At 44.6% G+C, this 23,880-nt stretch overlaps 1 protein-coding gene across 9 annotated transcripts in view; it reads right to left on the bottom strand.

Moving 5' to 3' along the window:
- Positions 1 to 244: 244 nt before the first annotated feature.
- Positions 245 to 23,880, bottom strand: part of LOC118393173 (fibroblast growth factor receptor 1-A-like) — a 47,969-nt gene continuing 24,333 nt past the window's right edge. For 4 of the 9 annotated variants that reach the window (XM_035785568.2, XM_035785565.2, XM_035785564.2 and 1 more), the window contains 16 exons: positions 16,888 to 17,136; positions 16,666 to 16,755; positions 15,849 to 16,021; positions 13,883 to 14,006; positions 12,637 to 12,827; positions 10,113 to 10,263; positions 7,210 to 7,406; positions 6,653 to 6,798; positions 6,401 to 6,522; positions 5,689 to 5,799; positions 4,574 to 4,800; positions 4,378 to 4,500; positions 4,185 to 4,255; positions 3,974 to 4,111; positions 3,033 to 3,138; positions 245 to 2,835 (listed from right to left, as the gene is read on the bottom strand). In XM_035785568.2, coding sequence (XP_035641461.1) covers positions 2,659 to 2,835; positions 3,033 to 3,138; positions 3,974 to 4,111; positions 4,185 to 4,255; positions 4,378 to 4,500; positions 4,574 to 4,800; positions 5,689 to 5,799; positions 6,401 to 6,522; positions 6,653 to 6,798; positions 7,210 to 7,406; positions 10,113 to 10,263; positions 12,637 to 12,827; positions 13,883 to 14,006; positions 15,849 to 16,021; positions 16,666 to 16,755; positions 16,888 to 17,136 — 2,396 coding nt within the window. In that variant the 3' untranslated portion in view covers positions 245 to 2,658. Of the gene's footprint in view, positions 2,836 to 3,032; positions 3,139 to 3,973; positions 4,112 to 4,184; positions 4,256 to 4,377; positions 4,501 to 4,573; positions 4,801 to 5,688; positions 5,800 to 6,400; positions 6,523 to 6,652; positions 6,799 to 7,209; positions 7,407 to 9,093; positions 9,239 to 10,112; positions 10,264 to 12,636; positions 12,828 to 13,882; positions 14,007 to 15,848; positions 16,022 to 16,665; positions 16,756 to 16,887; positions 17,137 to 23,880 lie in introns of all 9 variants that reach the window. The other 5 variants (XM_035785573.2, XM_035785571.2, XM_035785574.2 and 2 more) reach the window with 5 other exon arrangements.

Here is a 23,880-nt window from a genome sequence, read left to right as displayed (position 1 = left end):
GATATCAGGGTCGGTGGAGGCTGACGGATGGAGCTGGAGAGCCAGCCAAACCAAGCCATTCACACTGCAATAAATGACATGTTTACAGCTGCCCATGGCTCTCTGCACTAGTGGACATTTCTTCTGGTGTCAGCAGCACATTATCATATTTAATCACCCCCAGTAACCTGAGCTAAATGGGGAGGAGATTGAAGTGACTATCGCTCTCGCTCTGTAAACACGATGTATATCACAAACAACAAAATCAAGATATTTACAGACCCGTTTATTAAGTTCTTTCAAACTGAGCTTTAAATTAAGAGTTTTTCAATAGCATTTTATTTGAATTAACTTTTACAATGACACGAGCTCTGAAAACAAATGGGTCTCCTGGTAGAAGCATGGAGGGGATCAGTTCATTACATGGCAGGCATGCACAATGAAAGTGCATGGTGTTTTCTGAAGCATATCATTCTGTTTTTATTTTAAGCATGGTTAACTAGAAAAATGTACAGCTGTGATCATACTTAAAATAAACGACCGATCATCAATGAGAAGAGGTACATAAAAGACGGACACCCTCACACAGGCACAAACTACTACAGCATGGATTTCAGTGAGAGAACATTGCTGGGACGTGGAGCTAAGAATAACGCTGTATTGCAGGTTGACATGAAAAACATTTGTACTTGAAAATAAAAATATACGTAGAATGTTTCCACTAATGGTTAAGCGGCTGATTGATTAAAGGAAAAAAAAGCAAAGCTGACACAGAATTGGGACAGCAAAAACTGGCCACGTAATATTCAATACAATTTAAAAGTAATTTCATGTAGCAAACTCCCCTATGGATTATACTGAAATGGATCAAACATTAGCATCCTTGTACAAAAACAAAACAAATATGGTAATATAAACAAGAACAGTGTAAATATATATATATTCTTATTAATGCCTAGCTGTATTTACAAGGACATACTAGTTTGAAAGAATAACTGACCACTGACCCAACATACACCACATAACCAAAAGTATGTGGACAGCTGCTCGTCGAACATCTCATTCCAAAATCAAGGGCATGAATATGCAGTTGTTCCCCCCTTTGCTGCTATAATAGCGTCCACTCTTCTTGGAAGACATTGCACTACATGTTGGAACATTGCTGCGGAGACTTGCGTCCATTCAGCCACAAGAGCATTAGTAAAGTCAGGCACTGATGTTGGGCGATTAGGCCTGGCTCGCAGTCGACATTCCAATTCATTCCAAAGGTGTTCGATGGGGTTGAGGTCAGGGTTCTGTGCAGGCCAGTCAAGTTCTTCCACAACGATCTTGACAAACGAATTCCTGTATGGACCTCGCTTTGTGCACAGGGGCATTGTCATGCTGAAACAGGAAAGAGCCTTCCCCAAACTGTTGCAACAAAGTTGGAAGCACAGAATAGTGTAGAATGTTTGTATGCTGTAGCGTTAATATTTCCTTCACTGGAACTAAGGGGCCTAGCCCGAACCATGAAAAACAGCCCAGACCATTATTCCTCCTCCACCAAGCTTTACAGTTGGCACTATGCATTGGGGCAGATAGCGTTCTTCTGGCATCCGCCAAACCCAGATTAGTCCACCGGACTGCCAGATGTGAATCGTGATTCATCACTCCAAAGAACGCGTTTCCACTGCTCCAGAGTCCAATGGGGGCGAGCTTTACACCACTCCAGCAGATGCTTGGCATTGCGCATGTTGAGCTTAGGCTTGAGTGCGGCTGCTCGGCCATGGAAACCCATTTCATGAAGCTCCCGACAAACAGTTATTGTGCTGACGTTGCTTCCAGGGGCAGTTTGGAACTTGATAGTGAGTGTTGCAACCAAGGACCGAGGATTTTTACACACTTCAGCACTCCCCTTCTGTGAGCTTGTGCGTTCTACCACTTCACGGCTGTGCAGTTGTTGCTCCTAGACATTTCCACTTTACAATAACAGCACTTAGAGTTGACCGGGGCCACTCTAGCAGGTCAGAAATGTGATAAACTGACTTATTGGAAAGGTGGCATCCTATGACGGTGCCACGTTGAAAGTCACTGAGCTCTTCAGTAAGGCCATTCTACTGCTGATGTTTGTCTATGAAGATTACATGGCTGTGTGCTCGATTTTATACACCGGACAGCAACAGATGTGGATGAAATGGCCGAATCCACTCATTTAAAAGCATGCCCACATACTTTTGTATATATAGTGTATACAATGTATGAATGTCCCTTGGTAATATATTCTCTGGAATTGGTCATTTATTATTGATTAACAAATACAACAGACATAATTCTAACTCTGATCCATCCATTTCATAATCCTTTCAATTCAATCCTGTCTGTTTCCCTTGTTCAGTGGAATGCTCAGAGTAGAGAAATTAGTGAGTGTTTCTTTCTCCTGCACTGTTTGACACAAACAGAAAGAAAATCCCAGCAATACAAAGTGCCCTGAAAACATTTCCACCTCAACCACGAGCCAGCAAACTGCCTTGAGTTCTTGATGCCCTACCGGTCGGTTTAAACATTTCCGAAGTAAGCCCGTCACAATCTCCACTGGTGTGTTACCTAGTCTCTGGGAGGGTGGGAAATATCCATACCAGGCCAGTTGTGCAGAGGAGAACACAGGAAAAGGAATATTTGGTATTTGAGAGGAGTGAGGTATCAGCGCTTCTTGATGGCCACCCCGTCGGAGTGGGGAGGGAACTTTGGCAGGCAGGGCTCCTCAGCACCAGCATCGTGGGAGAAGACAGAGTCCTCGCCTGAGGAGCAGGTGGAGCTGCGTGTGTCAGGGTAGCTGGGGGAATACTGGTCCAGAGGCACAGACAGCTCCAAGTACTCCTGCAAACACACACAGATGGCATTTATGAGAGAAGATTAGACACTGGCCAGAACAGTCATATCATTACTTTTACACCCACATACAGACAAGTGGCTTAAATGTGAAGTAAACACATTAACATTTTGCATTTACTCCTGACAGTAACACTCTGTTGACTGTGTGAACTGCTGAGGTGTGCTCAAATGTGGGGACACACCTGGTTGGATGTCATGGCCAGGGTGCGGTCCAGGTCTTCCACCAGCTGTTTGAACGTGGGCCGGTGAGAGGGAACAGCATGCCAGCAGTCCCTCATCATCATGTATCTTTGGGAGGGGGGAGAAATGTAGAAAATAGAGCGGGAGAGAAGGAGAGCGGGAAAGGTAGATAATTCTGCTGCTGGCTTGTGTCAATATCTTTACTGCTGCGTCCCTGAGCTCTGGGACAGTATCTTTACTGCTGCGTCCCTGAGCTCTGGGACAGTATCTTTACTGCTGCGTCCCTGAGCTCTGGGACAGTATCTTTACTGCTGCGTCCCTGAGCTCTGGGACAGTATCTTTACTGCTGCTTCCCTGAGCTCTGGGACAGTATCTTTACGGCTGCGTCCCTGAGTTCTGGGACAGTATCTTTACTGCTGCGTCCCTGAGCTCTGGGACAGTATCTTTACTGCTGCGTCCCTGAGTTCTGGGACAGTATCTTTACTGCTGCGTCCCTGAGCTCTGGGACAGTATCTTTACTGCTGCTTCCCTGAGCTCTGGGACAGTATCTTTACGGCTGCGTCCCTGAGTTCTGGGACAGTATCTTTACTGCTGCGTCCCTGAGCTCTGGGAAAGTATCTTTACTGCTGCGTACCTGAGCTCTGGGACAGTATCTTTACTGCTGCGTCCCTGAGCTCTGGGACAGTATCTTTACTGCTGCGTCCCTGAGCTCTGGGACAGTATCTTTACTGCTGCGTCCCTGAGCTCTGGGTCAATATCTTTACTGCGGCGTCCCTGAGCTCTGAAACAGTATCTTTAATGCTGCGTCCCTGAGCTCTGGGACAATATCTTTGCTGTGGCGTCCCTGAGCTCTGGGACAATATCTTTGCTGCAGCGTCCCTGAGCTCTGGGATAATCCCATAGTATCCATTCTAATGATAAAACACTGAGGAAGGAGGCTTACAGTTCATGGGTGCAGGTGGAGGGCTTGTCCATGCGGTGGCCCTCCTTCAGCAGCTTGAACAATTCCTCCACAGGAACCCCCGGGTACGGCGAGCCCCCCAGTGTGAAGATCTCCCACAGCAGCACCCCGAAAGACCATCTGCAGAGTCAGATGAACAAACCCGTCAGTCAACACACAGGTCATAGTAAAGGTGCATCTATTCCATACTCACACATCACTTTGGTGCGTGTATATCCGGTCAAATAGAGCTTCTGGGGCCATCCACTTGACTGGCAAACGACCCTGTGGGTTAAATGCTAGTGTAAATTGGCTTATTTACAAAGGAGATGGAATAAGGTAAGGGGAAGCAATTCTCACATGAATTGGCATGGCTGAGGTAGGTAATGTAATAGCAGCACACTCACATTGGTGGTCTTCTTATAGTAATCAATATGGTGGATATCTCTGGCCAGGCCAAAGTCTGCAATCTTCATCACATTGTCCTCAGTCACCAGTACGTTGCGTGCAGCCAGGTCTCTGTGGATACACTGTACAGACACATAAGAACTAGGTCTAGCTGGCCCAGCACATACACTGCATCTTTACTGTACTATACTCAACTGTGCTGATGTACGTAGAGTCGGATCCTGATGTTACCTTCTTAGAGGACAGGTACTCCATGCCGCGGGCCACCTGGTAGGCACAGGACACCAGGTCTTTGATAGACATGTTCTCTATGGGCACCTGGTCAGGGTTGTAGCAGTACTCCATGCCTGGTGGACGCCGAGCTCTCAGGTACTCCCGGAGGTTTCCCTTGGAGGCATACTCCACAATAACATAGAGAGGACCTGGGGAGGGCGGGGGAGACAAGCGTCACTCACTATTCAACACCACTAGAGGATGTGGCATTTAGAATAACTTTGTGACATCTGACACAAGACATACTGATAGGAGCAAAATGGCATTTCAAGCGGTGAGGAAGGATTTCATTGAGGGGTAGAAGGGTCATAGTGAGAGTTAAGCTCTGAATTATAACCAACAGCTGCATCTTTCTCCTAACATGTCACACACACAGAGACAAGAGAGAGAAGACTAATGGTGTATTCTGGACAGCCATTTTGTGGTCAGGGGGAAAAAAAACATCAAAATCACAGAATTAGGACTCTACAAAATGTAAATAAAGAACAAGAAAAATAATCTATATGTCTGTTAACACGTGTACTCAAGTGTTTAAACAAAATCTACATCACTATCTATAGTAAATGCATTGACTTGAAAACAGTTTGCCAAAAATGTGAGTTTGTATTTCAAACCAAGCCAGTGGGAATAATCTGTGCAATGCTACCAGATTCCTACAGTAACTTCTACTAGAACTTCTCAAGGGACGAGGTGGAACAAAAACCAGCCTTGTGTCGAGGACAGAAAGCTCTGCAATGTTCACAGCAGGGTCAGAACACAGTGCATGGTGCCAGGGCTTGTCAGTGAAGATTTGAAAGATATGGCAACCCTGGCAGCAGCTGTGGTCATCTCAAACTGAAAGCTCGGAAGTTAGGTGTCAGAATCCCTTACTCATAACATTGGACACATTTCTGCATGCTGATCTGAACATGCTGTTAAACAACTGAACAATGCAAGGGTCTCAAAACACCACATTTTTCTCAAAATTAAACAGGTTTTCAGCATTTTTGAATGAAAGATTTGAAGGGAAGGGGGGTCTGTGCCAGTGTGAGACCTACCATCCTGGGTACAGGCTCCCAGCAGGTTAATGATGTTCTTGTGCTTCCCAATGATCTTCATCATCTCCATCTCGGAGATCAGATCTGACAGGTCTTTCTCTGTAGCATCAGCTGAGGGGAGGAAAGAAATTCCATTTGGTTTTACTCATAAAATTCACTCAATCCTGAAACCGCTATGATTTGCAAATAATAAAGAATTCCCATGTACAGTAAAACAATCCAAGTTTGTAAAAAACGAAGTAGATTATGCTTCACAAAATGATTTCAAAGTACATTTACATTACTATTTAAAAATGTTTCGAAGGCACCACCTATACGCAAAAGGCTACGTACAGTCTACTTCCAGAGGGACATTCAGGTAGTGGGTGGGTGGGGTCAGTCTGGAGATAAATAGTTATTTTCCTACATTCCCACCCCCACTCATCACAGTTTTATTAACACAGTCACATATCCCAAGTCAGGGGGTTCTCATACATTTTTACTCTGGTCTCCCATTTACAGCGGCCAGGAGCCCGTAGCAGATGCCTCTTATGTCTGTGCATCATGGCTCTGAGTAAAACTCTCCTCCCATCTTGTAATTATGGTTGTGGCTTTCAAACTCCTTTTAAATAAATAACTTTAAATAACTTCCCAACATGCAGTACAGGAGACCCAGCCATGTGCCCAAATCACAGGTTCGATATGGTTTATGGAGGGGGAAAAAACGACTTACATTTGAGCATCTTCACGGCCACTTTGGTGATCCTGTTTGGCTTCTCTTTGTCCATCCCTACAGCCTCTCCCATCACCACCTGGCCAAAGCAGCCTTCTCCCAAGGGTTTCCCCAGCACCAGTCTGAGTGGGTCAAAGGGTGAGGAAGAAACAAACAAATTTGAGAGGATTGTGACAGACAGGCAATTTTCCCATTCAAAGGTGTGTTATGTGATGTCTGTATTTGATAGGTGTGTTCCAGTCATCTGGGTACCGGTCTCTGGGCAGCTCCCAGCGTGGATCCTGGGGCAACTCGTACTCAGAGACCCCAGACAGCATAGGAGAGCCACTGGATGAGAGGCGGGAGGGCCGCACCAACATCACCCCGGAGTGGAGGGAGGAGCTAGAGTCCACTGACACCTGGAATACAGAAGCCTGCTGTTACTCTCTCATAGTGGAGCCAGGAAAGGAACAACAGACAGAAAGATGTCCAGTGTGGACAGAAAGTAAAAGTAAACCCCCAAAATGTTACTGAAATAAGTCTGGAGACACAATGTCACAACTAATTGATTCCAGTGGAAGCAGAGAGCAGGATGGAACGAACACCTGCCCTCTACTCACACCAACCTGTTTCAGCCCATGGGCTCTTTGGGGAACCAGAAGCTCAAGGAATTAATGTTTTTTTTAATTTTCACAATATAATGAACACTTCCATTTGAAAATAATAAGTTAAACAAATTTGAAGATGCCATAAAGATTACACTAAATGGGATGAGAATACTACAAAGAGCAAGAAAAGGTATAAAGATTTCAAACCCCCTATCTACTTTCTGTTACCTGTCTGCGCAGGGGGATGCTTTTAGCCAGCTTGTGGACAGCCAGCTGACTGCTGAAGTCACTCTTCTTGGACGAGCTGCGCATCTTTAAGATGATGGCCACGGCCACCATGACAGCAATGAGGAAGAAGCCCACACAGTAGATCAGCACTTCCAGGTAGGTTTGGTTGGGTGGTGGAGAAGGGGGGACTGCTGGATGAGGGCAACGCGATAGGATAGGTGGCAGGAGGTCAGCCACACTGGGTCAAATTGCAACTACAGAGGTCCATGCATTCTCAAATACCAATCACACTTTCACCACACACAGGCATGTATAACACACACAATCACCCTGATACGTTCACTAAGACCACTTAGCTGACATGTACAGAAAAACAGAGCCCTTGACACCACTGGCACAAAGCGCAGAGCACAAACTCCTATTGCGGCACCATAATCACTTCTTTCAGGCATAGGGTTTCACTCCACATTCTTTTGCAGTGTGACCCGCAGCTATATTCTCAACAGCCAAGTTAACCCAAATATATTACACAGAGCCTTTTGCAAACTGATGAGCATTAAACCGGATGTACATTAAAATATACTAACTTTAATGTATTTATTTGTGCGCAAAGGCTCTGTTTTTAAGGAGAACATATATCACACAGGCAACAACAAAAAAACATGCCATTGAACACCGACACACATTTTAAACATGTTCAATAGTAAGTTTAGTTAAATTATTTGTCTAAAGTAAAATGTCCCATTCTGACTTCCTTAGGGCACATAAAATGGTGGTTCTGCATAAAAACCCAGTTTTAAATGGCTTGTGTGGTGGTTGTTGGTACAAACAATTTTCATTATGATTTTCTTGTAATTACAAAATTTGACATTGACTCATGATAAGGAGCAAACCACCTAGGTATTGAAGTAGACTAGACACAAAATATAACATTTGTTTAATCAAAAATTTACTTATCTCCAATTCAGAACAGTGTTGTAATATTTTGTCATATAGATTCAAATCATCATATTAGACGTTTCTTTTTTACCTCGCTTTCCAAAATAACACCAGAATGATACCAACACCAGCAACACAAGTGAGCTGCCCTTGTGTCTAGAGGCTGAATGACAAGCAGCTTGATAATTGGACAAATTCCAACCCTGAGGAATGAGCCGTCCACTACAGTGGGCCAATTATCAACGCTAGCCTTAAGAGCAGGCTTTGTCCTCACAGCAGGAAATGACATCAGGGATATATGTCATTTGCAGTGCATGTCAGAAAACATTAGCCTTACACATAATCAAATGTAAACACCATATTGAAACCAGAATGGGAGAGACATAGGTCTGAGTAAAACACCAACAGTACTGCCAAACAACCCCTTTTCAATGTGAAACTTCATCTTAAAGCAATAAAGTAGAAGTGCATTGTAAAGTTAATCATTTGAAACAACATGGAAAAATGACAAATAATTTATGAAATTGGCCAAATAATGTTAATTGTAGTAATTCATTTTTATTCTACTTTCCAATATTGAGGGTATAAACACTTGAACTTTACTATTCAAGGGTTGTCAGTTGAGGTCACTTTCTATGGGTCAGATAGGGTGTTTGGCATTCTGTTATTCCATAAAACAGAAGACAGAGGGGAAACATTTCTCAACATGGACCATACTGTCCCATCCAGAAAGGTTGGATGGGCCTGGAACATGGCTTACAGGGTGAGGGTGAAGGTTAGTAGCACAACTTGGCCTGGCTTCCACACACATTTACATTGTTCACTGAAGTAGGGTCTACAGAGACCATATTCAGAGAAATGTGAAAAGCGGATGACCAGGCCAAAGGGGAGGAGGAAAGAAAGGATGAAGTAGAGATCAGAGGAGAGAACCATTGATACCTTTAACAACGGACAACCATGCAGAGTGATGAGATAACCCGATAGAATTGCCCGCCAAGCAGGTATACTCCCCAGCGTCATCAAAAGACACATTCCTCAGTTGGAGGATTTCCATTTCCTTGTCCGTGGTGTTAAGGCCAGCAGTCTAGAAAAGAACAATGGAAGCAGACCCGACAAGAGGCCCAGAGGGAAAAGGGAGGCATGAGTAAAAGATTCTGAAAAGAGGAAAACTTCTGGTAGTGGAGGGGACAGGACAGAGGGTGGCTGGGGTGTTCATCCCCCCTCAGTCCAACACCATCCCCCCTACCAAGAGTAAAAATCCACACTGCCATTAGAGGGCGCTGACAGAATCAGCCCTCCAGTCAGTTAGTGGAGGAGCTAGTTAGGTAGAGACCGCACCACAGCACTGAACACCTTCACTGTACCATCACCATTTGAGGAGAAGCAGGGACGGACATCCCATACCCTATAGACTCATCTCTACATGCAAGAGATGAGCTACATGGAAAACCCCTCAGCAGAGCACACTCACTCAAGACCACACACACTTCACCATACAACAAATCCACAAGAAAAAAAAAGGAGCTCATCGAAAGATGGAACGGCTGAGTAAGACAGATGAAAAGCAGTGGGGGGAAAAACAAGGCAGTAATAGGAGCATAAGACTTTGAAGGGCGAGGGAGTGAAAGTAATAGCAGTGGATGGTAGGAGAAGCCCTTATTTGGATGGCACAGGAGAGGCATGGGGCAGGGAAGAGAAAGCAGTCCAACATAAACGAAGACTAAACACATTCAACCGCTCTGCTGGGAATTTTCCATAGAGTCATTTACAGTCAGGAGCACCGAGGCGGGATAGAGGGAGGGAGCGAGGGAGGAAAGAAACAGCTGAGGTTGTCCCTAAATAAGTCCCTACGTCTCCAGGTGGTCCTAACAGCCCCTGGCTGAGGCTCTCTGTGTGCTCTGCCCCTGGCTGAGGATCTCTGTGTGCTCTGAGCTACTGCTGCTACATGGGGCGGTTACCTTGGGCCTCATGCCTGATGACGGTCAGCCAGGCTGACTGATTGGCCTCGCCTATATAATTGGACACTTTACATATATACTCCCCGCTCTCCTCCTCAGTGACATTGTAGAGGGTCAACACCTGAGTGTCCGAGCTATTAACCCCAGAGTGCTGCAAACAAAAACAAGTCACGTGCAACAAGTCAATGAGGTTGTAACAAACATTTAAATCAGATTGAGGGGTCAAAAAGCAGTTGTCTCTGTTGAATGAGATCACAATCATTTGTTAGTGTGGACTTTCCTCTGTCAAGCATAGAGTTTTACACAACAGGACACAGGAAACTACCTCTGACATAGAGGGATCATATCCTAGGAGAGGGATACTACACTGCTCAAAAAAATAAAGGGAACACTTAAACAACATAATGTAACTCCAAGTCAATCACACTTCTGTGAAATCAAACTGTTCACTAAGGAAGCAACACCGATTGACAATAAATTTCACATGCTGTTGTGCAAATGGAATAGACAACAGGTGGAAATTATAGGCAATTAGCAAGACACCCCCAATAAAGGAGTGGTTCTGCAGGTGGTGACCACAGACCACTTCTCAGTTCCTATGCTTCCTGGCTGATGTTTTGGTCACTTTTGAAAGCTGGCGGTGCTTTCACTCTAGTGGTAGCATGAGACGGAGTCTACAACCCACACAAGTGGCTCAGGTAGTGCAGCTCATCCAGGATGGCACATCAATGCGAGCTGTGGCAAGAAGGTTTGCTGTGTCTGTCAGCGTAGTGTCCAGAGCATGGAGGCGCTACCAGGAGAAAGGCCAGTACATCAGGAGACATGGAGGAGGCCATAGGAGGGCAACAAACCAGCAGCATTACCGCTACCTCCGCCTTTGTGCAAGGAGGAGCAGGAGGAGCACTGCCAGAACCCTGCAAAATGAGCTCCAGCAGGCCACAAATGTGCATGTGTCTGCTCAAACGGTCAGAAACAGACTCCACGAGGGTGGTATGAGGGCCCGACGTCCACAGGTGGGGGTTGTGCTTACAGCCCAACACCGTGCAGGATGTTTGGCATTTGCCAGAGAACACCAAGAATGGCAAATTCGCCACTGGCGCCCTGTGCTCTTCACAGATGAAAGCAGGTTCACACTGAGCACATGTGACAGACGTGACAGAGTCTGGAGACGCCGTGGAGAACGTTCTGCTGCCTGCAACATCCTCCAGCATGACCGGTTTGGCAGTGGGTCAGTCATGGTGTGGGGTGGCATTTCTTTGGGGGGCCGCACAGCCCTCCATGTGCTCGCCAGAGGTAGCCGGACTGCCATTAGGTAACGAGATGAGATCCTCAGACCCCTTGTGAGACCATATGCTGGTGCGGTTTGCCCTGGGTTCCTCCTAATGCAAGACAATGCTAGACCTCATGTGGCTGGAGTGTGTCAGCAGTTCCTGCAAGAGGAAGGCATTGATGCTATGGACTGGCCCGCCCGTTCCCCAGACCTGAATCCAATTGAGCACATCATGTCTCGCTCCATGCACCACAGACTGTCCAGGAGTTGGCGGATGCTTTAGTCCAGGTCTGGGAGGAGATCCCTCAGGAGACCATCCGCCACCTCATCAGAAGCATGCCCAGGCATTGTAGGGAGGTCATACAGGCACGTGGAGCCCACACACACTACTGAGCCTCATTTTGATTTGTTTTAAGGACATTACATCAAAGTTGGATCAGCCTGTAGTGTGGTTTTCCACTTTAATTTTGAGTGAGAGTCCAAATCCAGACCCCCATGGGTTGATAAATTTGATTTCCATTGATAATTTATGTGTGATTTTGTTGTCAGCACATACAACTATGTAAAGAAAAATGTATTTAAGAAGAATATTTCATTCATTCAGATCTAGGATGTGTTATTTTAGTGTTCCCTTTGTTTTTTTGAGCAGTGTATTTTCCAGCCTTTGTCAGACAACCTTGAATTGATAGAATAGAGAAGACACAATGAAACTGATACAATGAAAATGATAAACTAGATTTAATTAAAATCTAATACGGTTTGGCTGTATTCTCCAAGTATTACATGGGTTGCCATCTCTTACTTAGGGTGTGTTCGTAAATTCACCCTGGAGTGCGCTCTGGGCATTCGTAAATACAGAATGTTGGCAGATTGTCTGTTCCTAAATTCTGAGTGTTTTGATCTTGAAGTGTTCAAAGCGCCCTAGCGGAGCTGATTAGGATGTTGTCATGTTATCTATAGCCGTTGGTGACTAACTGTGCTGCTGGCAACAATTTAATAAAATAATTTTGCCTGCGTTTACCGACACCGGTCATATTCAACTGGTGTTCCGTGTTCGTAAATTCATCAGTTATTCTGCGCTCTGGCACAGTCAGACGAGAGTGCTTTGAAATCTGGAGTAGATAGCCAGAGTGAATTTACGAACGCACCCATAACCTACATTTTATCACCTTTTGTTCCAGACTGAAAATAATACTTGCAGCCATGTGGTGTGTACAGTCTGGTGGACTCAGTCCGTGCACTGCGAACCCCTACCTTGAGGACACGGACGTAGGGTAAGCCATCAGGGCCCACGCGGCTTCCATTGACCTCGATGTGCTTCAGCCACTGGATGTGAGGCTGGGGGTCGCTGAACACCTTACACTCAAACTCCACATCACTGCCCACCACCGCAGTGTTATTGGCTGGCAGTCCCGCCTGCAGTATGGGTCTGTGGGGGGAACGCTCTGCGACACAGACACACGTCAACCACATAAGAAGACATGTCAACCACATACTTGTTGAAAATCCTAGTGGTTATTGCAACAGAAATACCTTGGTAAAAACAACAATGGATTATCATTGACGAAAAAACTGCTTGGTGATTTGATGACGTTTCTTGTACATTCCAGTAATGAATAGGGATTGAGGAGTGGCTGAACTAGGAGAGTAACAGGCAACAGGAAGAGGACAGCTCTGTCAGTAGAGCCTGATCTATGCCAGGTTACAAGGTTACCCTGATCTCATGTCATTTCACTACTTAAATATGGTAAGCTTTACAGCCAGGGATATAACTGTTCCCCTACTACCCTGTCGCCTGTATAATTGTTGCCATTTGGTCCAAATGACTGGAAACACAAGCTTGCAGACAAGTTTGAAGCCGCTGCCCTGAAAGAAATGTTCTCTGGGCGCCCTTTTGATGACTGATAACTCCCCCAACCGTACTAATGAGCCCAGCATCTGGCAGGGAAACAACTTGTCAGGCTTCGGTTGCTTTCCTGATACAGAGATCAGTGTGGTGCTTTGCACACATTTTGTAGAATTACACTCAGTCTCCAAAATGATCTCACAGCTGATCAAGGTTGGGGAGTGAAGTCACGCCAACCCCGGGCCCAGCCACAAATATCCCAGGAGACACCACTGTCTGTGGTGGAGCTTTGATTTATAGAACCAATGGAGCGTGAGTAAGTCACAGGGCAGGTCCAGGGGGGAATATTCATTTCACCCTTTTACACAGCTCCATCGACAGAGCCACAACGCAAACAAGGTTCATTTAAAAAAAGAAAAAAGAAAAAAAGAAAAGAGAGACTAATTTAAAAGACCATGTGACTCTCCTTGGAAAAAGGGACACCATTACTTCAATTACTAGGGCCTAGTATTGGAAACCATTAGCTATATTGAACAAACAACACACTTAGGCTACATGGATATCCAATCGATGATTAAACCAGGGGAATGGGTTAGGCTTGGGGATGCTTAACAAGAAATTTCACCTATACAACGGCCCCGAGAAGAGACTCACCAACAACATCCAGCTGGTAAGTGTGGTTAATGCTTCCATGTTGGTTTTCTACGACACAGGTGTAGTTTCCCTTGTCGGATGGCACTACAGACTCCATGATTATGGTCCACATGTGTTCTCGAACCTACAAATTGGAGAAGAGGAAGGTTAAATATTTTGTCAGAGGAGAAAGTATGGAAGGCACTTGATGACAGCTGGTCCGACCAAAGCACTAAGACTTAAATAAATCCCCAAAGCCCCATACTTTCAGAAGACATCCTATCAATACTATAAAACGCGAGAGACTTGTTTAGATTATAAAAAAAGGCAGTAAAGCCAGCCTGATTCACAAGTTCATTTCTTGAATGATTATTTTCTCTGACATTGGGATTTACATAACCCCTCAAGAGCACATTTAATTCTGCTAGTTAATATTTCCCCATTTTGTATAAATAACTAACGAGTTCAATGATGTCTAATGAAATCCAGATCAAAAGAAGAAAAAAAAATCCCATGGGAAGGAGGAGTAACTATCAGGATACTATTTCCCATGCTGTATAAAACTATTGTGGTCCATTGCTTGAGGAATAGTACATTAATGCACTATTGGAAACATAGGCTGGGAAACTGATTTTTGGTGGTTACATGACTTGTGTGTCACAACCTGTTCCGGGAAAAACTATGGTTGACTACAGTCAGGTTACAGCCCATGTACATCTAAGGCTAAATCCTGTTCTCTATATTCCAAGTTATAATTGTTCTTCCATAAATCTGCCAAGACCGGTAGTGTGTGATTAAACTTGAACAAATCTCTCAGACAATGGCAACATCAAACACGCAGACCCTGCATTACGCTTTCTCTCATTTAGCTAAAATGTACTGGGGTTCTACAGCTGCTTCTGGCCAGATGTGTTGTGCTTGGGTTAATACATGTGGTCTGCATTATTTCCTCCTGCCGTCTCCATACATTAAGACTATATGAACAATGCAGCCGTGGTCATAAAACCAAAGCGCGGGGTGCTTGACGAGCCCCGTTCATAGACATCCCCAGCCTCCCATCTAGACCTTGACTGAAAAAACAGCAGCCAGATGGTAAAGCTGGGCGGGGGAGAGCTGATAGGAAACTCCTTAATGTGTCCCAGCTGGGGGGGGCCTGCCGAGGACAAGACTGGACAACACCTTGATGGGAAGAGCAGATGAACAGGACCCTGGCCCCCTACAACATCCCAAGACATCTTACACCACGTGAGGCTGTCGCAAGCCAACACAACCGTCCACGCTGCATTGCAGATATGGTCAACTTTAAAAGCCAAGAACACAGTATACAGATGCTATCTGCATCAGGGAAAAGATAAGTAAACGGACTCATCACCACCACGCCCATTACTGTGAACTGTTTACACGGTCTCACTTCCTCTGACTAGCCCCCCAACACAGAGATGGAAGGAAAACTGCCTGATGTCAATTGAATCAGACATGTAGTTTGTCAACAGGCATCAAATAAAAAAATAAACTTAATTGGATGTTTAATGGATTTATCCTGTCTCTTCTATGAAAAACAAATTACATTGAGTTTCCTTTTTGAGAAGTTGGTTTTGCTATACGCAGATATATCTTGACGGAAAACAAATGCAGTAAACAGCAGTTACCCAGATGCATTAAAATGAGGACAGCCAGGTGTATCCTGCCTCTTAAGGAGGGCTAAAATTGCTATCCTCGAGGAATGCTTTTGTGGCACAATCATCCCTTTGTGGCATTGGATTTCACCTTGCATTGTTCCCCAGTTAGAGGAAAGCAGGAGCTAGTTTCACACCTATCTAACAGGCCTCTAATGCTGTGGGGTGGGGGTTGGTGATCTAAAAGTGATGATACCACCATCACACCTGCACTCATGGTCAAGGAGTTTGGGGATATTCAATTACGATCAATCTACAGTATGGTCTTTGGGCAGTCTAGTACCAAGGGGTGAATTCAGGGAGGGGGTTACCTTGAAGCCCCCGATGCGCTGATCCCTCTTGAACTCCTTGCCGTTCTTGAACCACTTGAGTGTTGGGGTAGGGTTCCCACTGGCCTGGCAGCGGAACTTGACAGTCTTACTGGCTGGGACAGCATGCAACTTTTTTTCCATCTTCTCTGGCTGAGCCCACTGAGGGGCCATTGCTGAAGAACAAGGGAGAGAAAGACAGAAAAGTTAAACACCTCTTCTGACAAAAGTTGACATCAATTATGTGTGCAAGTAGTTTCCATCAGGCTAAGGAGTATTTCATAAAACCACAAAAAGTCAAGACCATTTCCCCTTAAAAAAAAAACTATCAAAAAACTAAACACCAATATAGGATTGACTAGTCTCCTGGGGCCCCAAGGTCATCATCATAAGGGGTGCCCGCCACGCTAGCTGCTTACTTCCCCGTGGGCCCAAGGCAATCACCAGATGCCAGCTGACCACGATTGACTGGCTTTATAATGCACCGTAGACTCAAACACTAAATCAGGGGACGTCTGGAATGGGCCGAGCTGAGTCACTAGCGTGACATGTCTTACTCAAGTGTAACCACCACTGTGGGCTGCTATTGTTCCTCAATCACAACTGTGGACAAATCACTCTTAGATGAACAGCAAACATGCCTAATAGGTGAATCACACATGAACTGTAGCTGAGACTGTAAATAACTAAATGAGTTAAGCTTAACATAACAAAGCCCTAAGACATTAACAGGAGCAGAATCTGGTCCAAGCTTTGTTCTACCATTTCAAGGAAACAGCAATGGCGACAGGTAGTAGGACTAGGAGGATGAGACACTTACGCAAAAGCTTTTGACTGCTAGACAGCTTTGCCTCCTCTGAGGAAGACTCATCCTCCTCTTCTTCATCTTCAGAGGATGCCAGGATATCAACTGGTGAATAGGAAAAGAGGACAAATATGTCATAGGACTTTGGCTTCCCTGCATTGATATACCTTTAATTGTTTCTCTCTACGGGACCAGTGATTTGAGTGCTCAGTTGTGGCTTTGTATATTTAACCTTACCTGTGACATTGACAGAGAAGTAGGAGCTGTGGTTGCCAAAGGCGACGCAGGTGTACAGGCCCGAGTCAGCCGGCTCCACCCCCTCGATCTCCAGTTGGCCGTCTCGTAAACGTGTGTGCTCCCCATCCACCACCAATGTGTCGTCCTTGGTCCAGTTGACTGACTCAGTGCTACATTTCAGCTCCAGTCGGTCTCCAGGGTACAGGGTGTAAAGCTCCGCTTGGATTTTCACAGGTGGTGCAGAGACGACTAGGGGGAAAAAAACAGGGCAAAGTGAGGGCTAAGTACCTTCCTGTACAATAGTATACATAAAAAAAAGCAGGCACGCTCCAACTAACACACTGCTAGCAGATACCCATAGACTTCCATCAATTATGCTAATGCTAGTTAGCAGTGGCTAGCGAAACTACCTCTAACTTCCTTCATACTGGACACAAAGGCATACAAATGGTATCCACGATTTCATCTGACTCTGGGGAATTAGACAAAGGACCTCATTGCCAAATTCCTGAAGTATCCCTTTGGTCACTGGGCTGATAGGAAAACTACATAAAAAATGGTTCATCTGATACTGGGAGATTCATATCAAAATGTGTGCAACTGTATACAGCAGGAGACAGATTATATAATATCTACAACATGACCAGTCTTCAGAAAATGTCTTGAAAATGTGGGGGGAAAAAAGTACAAAAATCTAGAAAATAGTGCATATAGCTCATATCTGACATTTGGTAAATGTACAAAAAGCTCTCATACTGTGATGCAACAATCTATGTTCTAATCAAATTGACTGATAAAAAGGCATATGTCTTGTGACAAAAATCTTGTGCCCAGCTATATGATAAAAGGAATCACAAAAAGACAAGGGAGCAGCTCATTCCTCGATGTACCTGAAAGTACCATCGTCCACATTCATGCACGGTTTATTGAATCTAAGTCCTTGTTTTCGTTTGCAGAGCTGAAAAATCGAGCTGCAGCCTCTTACCTTCTCCACCCAATCCCTGACTATGCTTTCCATTAAATTCAAATCGCACCCCAAATTAGTCAAGGGCCAATCATCAGGCTGGCAAGGAGATCTTTGGGAGAGGAAGGTGGAATTAGATTAGAGGAATGGGGAGGAGGCGAGCTAGACACCTGAGTCCCCCGTTTTCTACGACTACATAGACGACCAGGGGGTGGGAGTAAACCAATTATGTTGACATTTTGTCCATCACATTGTCCATCAAGCTAAACTTGTCTGGGAGTCTATGGGGACATTTGTCTGTTCCAGACGCTGGAAAAGCATTAGCGGACAATGTGGTCTAAACCTTAGCTATAGACTGAAGACTGGCTATACAGTGAAAAAGCCATCTTTGCCTTTTCCAAGTGGTATTGTCTGGCACAAACACCTGTCACAATACATTTTCTGCATCCTTTGCAGTGATGGGAGAAATTTTTATTTTTATTTTTTATAGTTACATACTGCAATATTATTCAGATACTTGACTCCAATTATCGATTTGCTATGTACACCTAGTGTTAGAGCTAGTCGTCTGTACCTAACCAGTCAGGCTTCAAGACTGTGTCAATCAACTGAGACTGCTGTGTCACGGAAGCTCTCCTCACTGCCAAAGCTGACTCACTCTCCTCTGTTCTCATCCTCCTAGATCTATCCGGTGCCTTTGACACCTTGAACCATCAAATCCTCCTCTCCACCCTCTCAGGACTGGACGTCTCAGACTCTGCATGCTCTTGGATTGCATCCTACCTGGCAGGCCGCTCCTACCAGATGACATAGAGAGGATGCGTCTGCACCACATACTCTCACTACTGATGTCCCCCAGGGCACCACGTCAAGCTCAACAAGACTGAACTGCTCCCAGGGAAGGCCTGCCCACTCAAAGACCTCTCTGTCACGGTAGACAACTCCACAGTGTCGCCCTCCCAGAGTGCAAAGAACCTTGGCGTGACCCTGGACAACACCCTGTCCTTCTCTGTAAACATCAAAGCAGTGACCCGCTCCTGCAGGTTCATGCTTGACAACATCCGTAGAGTACGACCCAACTTCACACAGGTCCCAATCCAGGCACTTGTTTTCTCCCGTCTGGACTACTGCAACTCAATGTTGGCTGGGCTCCAAGCTTGTGCCATCAAGCCCCCAGCTCGGGCTCTACTGATTGCTACCTTGAGGAAAAATGTACTTTCTATGCCTGTGATGTGGTTGTCCCACCTAACTATCTTTAGATTAACGCATGTCATTCTGGATACGAGCGTATGCTACATTTCTAGTGTAAATGTACCTGGGCCAAAACTCAGGTATTTTTCATCCTATAGTTTTGTTCTCCATCTTCTTCTTAAATAGCGAGCCAACATGTTCAGCACTTTCTTGCAATGACTGAGCAATTTTTTTTATCATGTTCTCATCTCAGAGTACCCCAGTATGAGTCGTAATACCCATAAAACCTAGCGGTAACATGGAAAAGGTTACATTCGTTTTTCCTCCATAAAATTAATCCTATAGGGGATTTTATAAACCCCCCCCCCCCCAAATACCACAACACCTCCTCCTCCATGCTTCACGTTGGGAACCACAAATGCGGAGATCATCCATTCACCTAGACAAGGCGGCTGGAACCAAAACTCTGAAGCATTTCTTTGGGCTGCCATTGGGGAGGTGCAGTTAACTCTAATGAACTTATCCCCTGCAGCACAGGTAACTCTGGGTCTTCCTTTCCTGTGGCGGTCCTCATGAGAGCCAGTTTCATCATAGTACTTCATGGTTTTTCAACAAAAAAATTGTCACATGCGACAAATATAACAGGTACAGATCTTACAGTGAAATGCTTACTTACAAGCCCTTAACTAACAATGCAGTTAAGAAAAAAAAGTGTAAAGTGAAAAAAAAAATATATATTTTTAAAAACAGTAACAAATGAAGAGCAGCAGTAAAATAATAATAGCGAGGCTATATACAGGGGGTACCCGTACAGAGTCAATCTGCAGGGGCACCGGTTAGTTGAGGCAGTATGTAGGTAGAGTTAAAGTGACTATGCATAGATAATAAACAGAGTAGCAGCAGTGTAAAAAAAAAAAGAAAAAGAGGGGGGGCAGCCATTTGGCTGAGTAGCCATTTGAGTAGCTGTTCAGGTGTCTTATGGCTTGGGGGTAGAAGCTATTAAGATGTATTTTGGACCTAAACCGCTTGCCGTGCGGTAGCAGAAAGAACAGACTATGACTAGGGTGGCTGGAGTCAGACAATCTTAAGGGCTTTTCTGACACTGCCTGGTATAGAGGTCCTCGATGGCAGGTAGCATGTGATGTACTGGGTCGTACACACTGCCCTCTGTAGTGCCTTGTGGTCGAAGGCAGAGTAGTTGCCATTACTAGGCAGTGATGCAACCAGTCAGGATGTACTTGATGGTGCAGCTGCTCTTAACTGCACTTGAAGAAACGTTCAAAGTTCTTGAAATGTTCCGGATTGACTGCCCATGTCAAGTAGCCTAGTGGTTAGAGTGTTGGGCCAGTAACTGAAAGGTTGCTGGATCAAATCTCCAAGCTGACAAGGTAACAATCTGTTTTGCTGCCCCTGAACAAGGCAGTTAACCCACTGTTCTTATGCGGTCATTGTAAATAAAAAATTGTTAACTGACTTGCCTAGTCAAATAAAGGTAACATTTAAAAATATATATACAGGAAATATTGAAATGCAACTGCAGGTGGTGTTGCTATATACACAGAGTGTACAAAACAATGATTATTTTTTAAACTCTTTCTATGACAGACTGACCAGGTGAAAGCCATGATCCTCCTATTGATGTCACTTGTTAAATCCACTTCAATCACTGTAGGTGAAGGGGAGGAAACAGATTAAAGAAGGATTTTTAAGCCTTGTCATGAATGGTCCACCACACAAAGGAAATCCAGCCAACTGTGGGAAGCATGAGTCAATATGGGCCAGCATCCATGTGGAATGCTTTAAGTAATATGGCAACAGGTTCATCTGCCTTACCTAAAGTCTATTCTCGTAGGAAGTGAATAGACCACTGAGTGCTAAAAGTTTGTATTTCGACTGTTGAAACGGTCGATAATAATATCAACAGAGGTATATTTTCTTGGTGACCTAAATATTGACTGGTTGTCATCAAGCTGTCCATTCAAAAATAAGCTTCAATCTGTAACTGATGCCTGCAATCTGGTTCTGGCTCAGTCAACCTACCATAGTATTTACAAACAAAACAGGAACTAAATCATCCACGTGGATTGACCACATCTTAACTAATGCGGCAGAAATCTGCTCTTCAGCAGTATCCACACCTATCGAATGAAGTAAATCATAATAGCTATATTCAGAAAAAATAAGTTCCAAGACTGGACCTGAAATTGTGTATAAGCGATCAGAGGTTTTTCAATGATTCCTATGTCAAGGATGTGAAAAATATTTGTTGGTCTGATATGTGTAATGAGGAACAACCGAATGCCACATGTGAAGTATTTATGAAACTGCTTCTTCTAGTTACTGATAGGCATGCGCCCATCAAGAAAGTGACTGTTAAAACAGACAAATCCCCATGGATAGAAGAATTGAAAAACTGTATGGAACAAAGATAAATTATATAAAGAATGATAGTACAAAGCTCTGGAGTAGCTTAAATGCATTAAAAAAACGAACTAAGCTCCATCCTTCATTGAGGCAGATGGCTTGTTCATAACAAAACCCTTTGATACTGCCAACCACTTGAATAACTTTTTTTGTTGACAAGATAAGCAACCTTAGGCATGACATGCAAACAACAAACACTGAGCCTTCATATTCATGCATAACGGACCAAATAATGAAAGACAAGGACTGTCGGGTAGCTAGAATGGTGTGGAAGAGGTGAAAAAAAATAGTCTATAAATAAGGACAAGCCACCCGGTACTTTTTAAATCAAAAGTAGTCCTAATTATTGCAGTAACCTAAATTATTTTATATTTGTAAAATTGCAGACGAGTAGGCTTCGATAAATAATTCCGTTTTCACCTCACAACTTGGCTGTCACTTTGAGAAACATGTCAAAGAGACGGCCAAGTCGTCAAAAAAACTAAACAATTTGACCCTAACCCCTAAATTCAGAGCAGAGCAATACCCAACGGACTATTGAGTCAGGGGAAAGGCTGTTTTGCAAATTATGTCAACATACTATTGATTGGACCCGTAACAATACGTGTGATGAACACTTGAAGTGTAAAGCCCATGTTAAGAACAAGGAAAAGCATCGTTTTAGACAGAGCATGCCTCTTCAAACAACCATTACTTGTGCAAGCGCATCAGCAGATTCAAGACGAGAATTTATTCAGGACTTTGTGGCTGTGTGCGCCGAGTCTGACAAGCTAAGAAAGCTACGGCCGCTTCTAGTGAAGTATTGCAAACAGGAAGGAGCGTTGCCGAAAATGAAAGCAGTCTCAGTAAAACCCACCTGCCCCATGTGTTCGACCAACATATGACTGCCGTTCTACAGAAGATCCGTGGCATGAAGTTTGCGGTGGTTGTTGACGAGACAACAGATGCAAGGGATTACAGCGTTCTAAATATCGTCATTGGTGAGTTAACAGCCTATTAATATACCGTTGCAATAGCCTACATTTACATTCTGCAATATTAATTGTCTGTATGCAAATTGTGATATTCCAAACGATGAGCTATCGTGATGAAATATAGCGATGCATGATGTCAGCAGCTGTCTGACTCTCCAACTATTGCTGTATCTATATTGTTTTCACACTTGCAAATTAAATAACACTTATTTCAGTTAAAACATAATTCATGTTTTTCCTTATCTTTCATTTCAGTGTTGAAAACCAGTACTTTCTGGTGGATGTCATTTTCACTCAATGTTTCCCCAAGCTGTGCTAGCTTCCCTCCAGAGCAACAATCTGAACCGGAATGATGCCTGGGCAGTGGTCACAGATAATGCCTCCTACTGCCTGAAAGCATACAAGGAGGTTCTGAAATTAGTTACACCCAACAGTGTCCATGTAACCGGTCTCTGCCATGTCATCAATCTGGTGGGTGAGACCTGGCAGCACAACAAATACTTCTCTGAAGTTGCATCACTTGTGACATGGATGAGATCTGTCTCCTTCAAGAAGCCTGCCAGAAAGAAAAGATGGGTGAGCTTCCTCATTATGAAGGAGTTTGTGCAGGACAAGGCTCCTCCTGAAGCAGTGAACTCCAGATGGAATAGCTGTTTTGAGGCAGAGAAGTACCATGCAGAGCATGTTCATCTGTACAGAGTTTTTGTTTGCAGAAAAGTCATCCCAGGCAGTCACAAACATCCTCAGCCAGCTGGAATCAGAGAAGGTGCAGGCCCTCACTGTCAAGCTAACCTTTATCTCAGAGGGCTGCTTCAAACTGATGACAGCTCTGTCAATCCTGGAAGGAACCCACCGTCCCACAGCAGTGTCTGCATACAATGTCATGGAGGATCTGGGCTCTTACCTAGTGAATGGAACGGCAAAAACATGTGGGTATGGTGCCAAGACAGATGAGCTATTGAGAAAGATGGGGATTGGAGAGAGGAGGGAGGTGCTTGACCATCTCCATGATGCATTCCACTTGGCCTTCAGAGTTCTCAAAGCACTAGGACACACATCCAGCCAGAGAGGTCTACAGGTTGGCTAGGGTGTTCAATCCTAGGCAGGCCCCAGCCAAGGAAAAGCAGATTGAAGCCTACACACAACTGAAACCCATGGCAAGCCCATTAACAGAGCTCAGTGAAGAATGGATTGCCTATCAGCACTGTGTGTCCAGTGAGCCCTCACCTGTTTTGGAGCTTTCTGATTACTGGAGGTGCCTGATTGTGAGATTCCCAAGAGTTGCAGAAGTGGCAGTGCCCTACATCTACTTCCCAGTCAGATCAGTCGACTGTGAGAGGAGTTTCAGCAAATACAAGACTCTACTCACAGACAAGCGAAAGGCACTCACAGAGTTCAACACAGAGGCTGACAATCATGTAATACAATGGAGATGTCTGT

This window comes from Oncorhynchus keta, chromosome 14, assembly GCF_023373465.1.
Source record: "Oncorhynchus keta strain PuntledgeMale-10-30-2019 chromosome 14, Oket_V2, whole genome shotgun sequence".
Lineage (NCBI taxonomy): Eukaryota > Metazoa > Chordata > Actinopteri > Salmoniformes > Salmonidae > Oncorhynchus > Oncorhynchus keta.
The sequence above is the reverse complement of the archived record's forward strand: the minus strand, read 5'-3'. Positions and strand labels throughout refer to the sequence as shown.